This window comes from Cydia strobilella, chromosome 2 (assembly GCF_947568885.1).
Source record: "Cydia strobilella chromosome 2, ilCydStro3.1, whole genome shotgun sequence".
NCBI lineage: Eukaryota > Metazoa > Arthropoda > Insecta > Lepidoptera > Tortricidae > Cydia > Cydia strobilella.
Genome location: NC_086042.1, coordinates 23,545,841 through 23,549,763, shown reverse-complemented (window position 1 = coordinate 23,549,763; position 3,923 = coordinate 23,545,841). Strand labels below are relative to the sequence as shown.

Below are 3,923 nucleotides of genomic sequence, written 5' to 3'. Positions count from 1 at the left end.
AATAATTTTCGTTTCCTCAATGGCAATTGAAAATAAGGATCATGACAAAATTAAGTGAACTAACTAGTACTGTAATGGTTCTATTTATTGGTTCACTTTTAACAAATAAAAATTTAAGGGTTTATTTAAATTTTTATTTTTTAAATTTATAAATTTAATTTGTAGTCTATTCCCATAGCAACAAAACCAAACTCGTCATACAAGCCCGCTATCATAATTTGTGGTTAAACTCTAAAATTGAATGTAATAATAGTATACAATCTACTTTTAGTTTGATAAAATATACGCTCGGTTGGTGATGGGATTAATAATTATTGTCTTTAGGAACCTAGTCCATAATATAAAAAAATCTAAAATTTTTTTTTGTTTTGCTATGAAAATATACCCTACACAAGTAGGTAGGTACGGGTAGGTGTACTCAAACTAGAAAGTGCTTGATTCTATTATAAGTCTTGCTTTGTTCAGGCTTTTGGCTCAGACGCACTTGAGTTGCGTCGCTTGAGCTTCACTACACAGAGGCCCTTTCAAAGTTACGTTCCTACGACATGCCTACCTTGGTTTTGTTATTCAAATGAGAGTTAATGACAACTGTCATTTTTTAAATTGGTTTCCGGGACGAAAAGGCCATAGTTATTTTATTATATTACTTATATATACCTATACTACATACAAGTCACGTAAGTCAAGTTAGGTTGCAAAAAGTTGATGTCAGGGCTTAATTTTATTACCCAGCGGGGAGCACAGTAAGGCAACATTACTATACTACGTATCTAACATCAGCACGTTTAATGTACCTAGATTTCATATCATGAATTAACATTGTATACCTATTTATTAACATAAGGTTTTGAAAAAAAAATATGCTCAAGATTGGAAAACAGAAAACATAATTTATCATCATAACAAACCTTAAAATACTTTCTCTTTTGGCTTATTTCTCTTAAATATGAGCTTGATTGACACATGAATACAAAGAATTACCAGCACAATAGCACCGAGAATACAAAACAGGACGGTAAGCAGTAAATTCAGTTCGTAGTACTCGACCCAGCCCATACCGGCCGCGGGCGCTCGCAGATGGCGCGCGCCGCCGTGCCGCAGCACGTGCTCCGTCCACCACACCGCGCGCTCCAGCGCAGACATCGGCTGGTCGTTGATGATGTTTCTGAGCTTGATCACGTTCTGCTCGTAACTGGAAAAAAAGTGTCTTTATTAACATTAAGGTTAATAGTAGAATGTACATCAGTAAAAAACAGTATGTCTTCGTAAAACCACGAGTCGAGGACTCATTTTACCTCTTGTTCGTCATTATCATGTTGATGGCTGCGGTCAACTGATGCTCAGTGAGTGTGTCCTTACACAATTTGACGCCAATACCGTGACGCACATATTTCTCGGAGTTAGAAAACTGGTCAATGAATAAAGGTATGCCGATCAAGGGTACCCCGGCTTCAATTGCATCTTCTGTGGACCGGAGACCAGCCTGAGTAATAAAGAGTTTTACTTTTGGGTGGCCTGGAAATTTAGTAATATAATCTTGTAAGAATTTACCAGTTTACCCCGACACCCCGTTATAACAGCTATCTAAGAAGCGTTGGTCATGTACAGTCAGCAAGACTATTATTAGCTTAGCACCCTTGCATATAAAAATTTATGCTGGGTGCTGTACTAACAGTTTTGCTGACTGTACAGTCGAGTTCACAAACATCTTATTATGATTATGATTATCTTTAAAAAACAACTTTCCAAAAATAGTTTTACACGCCTCTAAGAAATTGACAATAACGTCGTGTTCTCAGAACGTTGGCTTGTAAAGATGTTTATGAACTCGACCGTATCACAAATCCTTTGCAGAATCGTTATCCGCGTTCTTCAGAAAACGTTCCATGTATGATAAAATTCACGTTGTAACAATCGTTAACTTAATAACAGATAACAGTTAAGAGTTTATTTGACTTACGTAAGACATCAGCTTGAGGCAGCCACTTAAAAGTCCTGATATTTGACGAACTGACAGGAAATTCGTCCGAGTCCCATTTCCAGAATATATTGTATGGAATATTTGAAAAAACTTTAGTTATTATTTGTAATGTTTTCGCCGGCAAATCGAGTGGGTCGACATTACTGCCAAAACTAACGTATATAACTTCTACTGGAGATTCATCTAAATATGTTTTGATGTCCTGTAATAACGAAGCAATATTATTAGTTCCTGTTTAGTTCTAGTCTATAGAATCAACATTACGCACATTTTAGTTTATCAAAAAAGGGCATTGTGAATATTGTGATATCCATATCGACGTTTTTTTTATGCAAAGTTCATTTCAGAAACGAATAATATGATGTCATTGTCTGTTACTGGTGAGCCTGCCTGTGGGTGCAGTCGGGTGAACTCAGCGGGCAGTCGGTGCCTTAAGGGTGCAAAACAATAATACGCTTAGGATGTTCAGTACTGCAGCGCATCAGGCATGTTTGCGAAAGCGCGAGTATACGGCTTCCATGCCATTATTCGGAAGCGGTCGCCTCCGCCATCATGTGTCGTGTGGGTGAGAGTAACAACGGCATTCTGGTTGTGATCGGCTAACAGTTTAGACTCCCCCATAGACACTGGAATAGTTGCCATGTAATGAATTTTATTGACTAAATTTTAACTATTATTAATTTTTTTTGTGATTGTTTGTAATTTTAACCTGCCTTTTTATTTGTATAAGACTGAAATTAAAATTTTAATATTTCAATAATTTTTAAGTCTCTCTGTTTATTGTAATTTTAACTGTGTACGTTATTTTAATTTAATTTCTATAATTTTAATATTTTTAATGTTATATGGATCATTTGCTATCTGCAATAAAGAATTGAATATGAATTACCTTTGGAAGTGGTTTTTCAGGGACCTTATTAATACCTCCAATATAAATTACACTAGGCGGTATAGGTCGATTGTCTTCCCAAATTGGTACATCTCCATAAAAGAGCATATCAATATTTTTTTCCAATTCTGCAATAGTTGGTGTTTTAGGTCCAAATAAATGTTTTAATACCCGATTGTCATGTTCTTCTGTATCCTTAGTTACTTTGTGGATGACAATTTCAGTAATCAGCTCTTTAATTTTTTCCCACATATTTAGGTCATATAATCTCTGTCTATGCATTTGAGGATACAGTATTGGATGCGTAGACACTCCTAAGATATGGTTATGCCTCTCGATTGCACCTACTGCACATACTGCAATAACTGGAGCATTGAACACGTACGAGAGGACAATAGATGTTCTAGATGTTGCATCTAAAAATAAAAGGTCAAAGTATCGGCTTTCGTGTTTAAGAAGCTGTTGTACTTCTGGCGTCTGGATTTGCTTAGCAAATGTATCTGCAGTTAATTCAAAATAACGTCTTAAGTTTTGAATTGGGTCTGTTATTTCTTTCTTAGTAACACTAGTGAATACATGTTGTCTTTCATGTGAATACGTAACGTCATGAATATCTATTTCTGTCAAATTTTCAGGGGTCTGTGTATTTTTATACAATGGGCTTGCAGTTACAACCACTATTTCATGCCCACGTCTTAGCAGTTCTTCATGAATTGGTTTAAATACCATGCCATGACTTCTTGCAGACACTGGTAAAAACGATAGTATACGTGCAGCTTGTCCATTGTAAAGTAAACTGAATACTAGGACTAGAAATAATTTACAACAATTCATGCTGAAGTCTTATTAAGTACTAAAAGAGTATACAAAAACAAAACAATTTTTCACCTACATGAAGTTCACATTAAACTAGTGTTTTATGTAATGTAATAAAAACTTATCAGTTGTAGGTAAATAAAAAGGGCAGGATTTTTGTGTCATAAAGCCAAGTGCGAGTCGGACTCGCGTTCCAAGGGTCCCGTACATAACTGAATTAAAAAAAAATACTTGAAA

The 3,923-nt window shown here is 35.6% G+C and overlaps 1 protein-coding gene across 1 annotated transcript; it reads right to left on the bottom strand.

Moving 5' to 3' along the window:
- Window positions 1-869: 869 nt before the first annotated feature.
- Window positions 870-3,710, bottom strand: LOC134755481 (UDP-glycosyltransferase UGT4-like). The gene is made up of 4 exons (XM_063692036.1): window positions 2,871-3,710; window positions 1,961-2,183; window positions 1,296-1,515; window positions 870-1,192 (listed from the first exon to the last, which is right to left on the bottom strand). Exons 1-4 carry the CDS (start codon window positions 3,702-3,704, stop codon window positions 910-912), a joined length of 1,560 nt encoding a protein of 519 aa, XP_063548106.1. The 5' UTR covers window positions 3,705-3,710; the 3' UTR covers window positions 870-909.
- Window positions 3,711-3,923: the final 213 nt, after the last annotated feature.

What these genes read in the sequence shown, in the direction of transcription:
- LOC134755481 (XM_063692036.1), bottom strand. Translation starts at nt 3,704, where the DNA reads ATGAATTGTTGTAAATTATTTCTAGTCCTAGTATTCAGTTTACTTTAC. An exon ending in CTGAAAAACCACTTCCAAAG is followed by an intron (nt 2,184 to 2,870) that starts GTAATTCATATT and finishes TCGTTATTACAG; the next exon opens with GACATCAAAACATATTTAGA. An exon ending in GCCTCAAGCTGATGTCTTAC is followed by an intron (nt 1,516 to 1,960) that starts GTAAGTCAAATA and finishes CTAAATTTCCAG; the next exon opens with GCCACCCAAAAGTAAAACTC.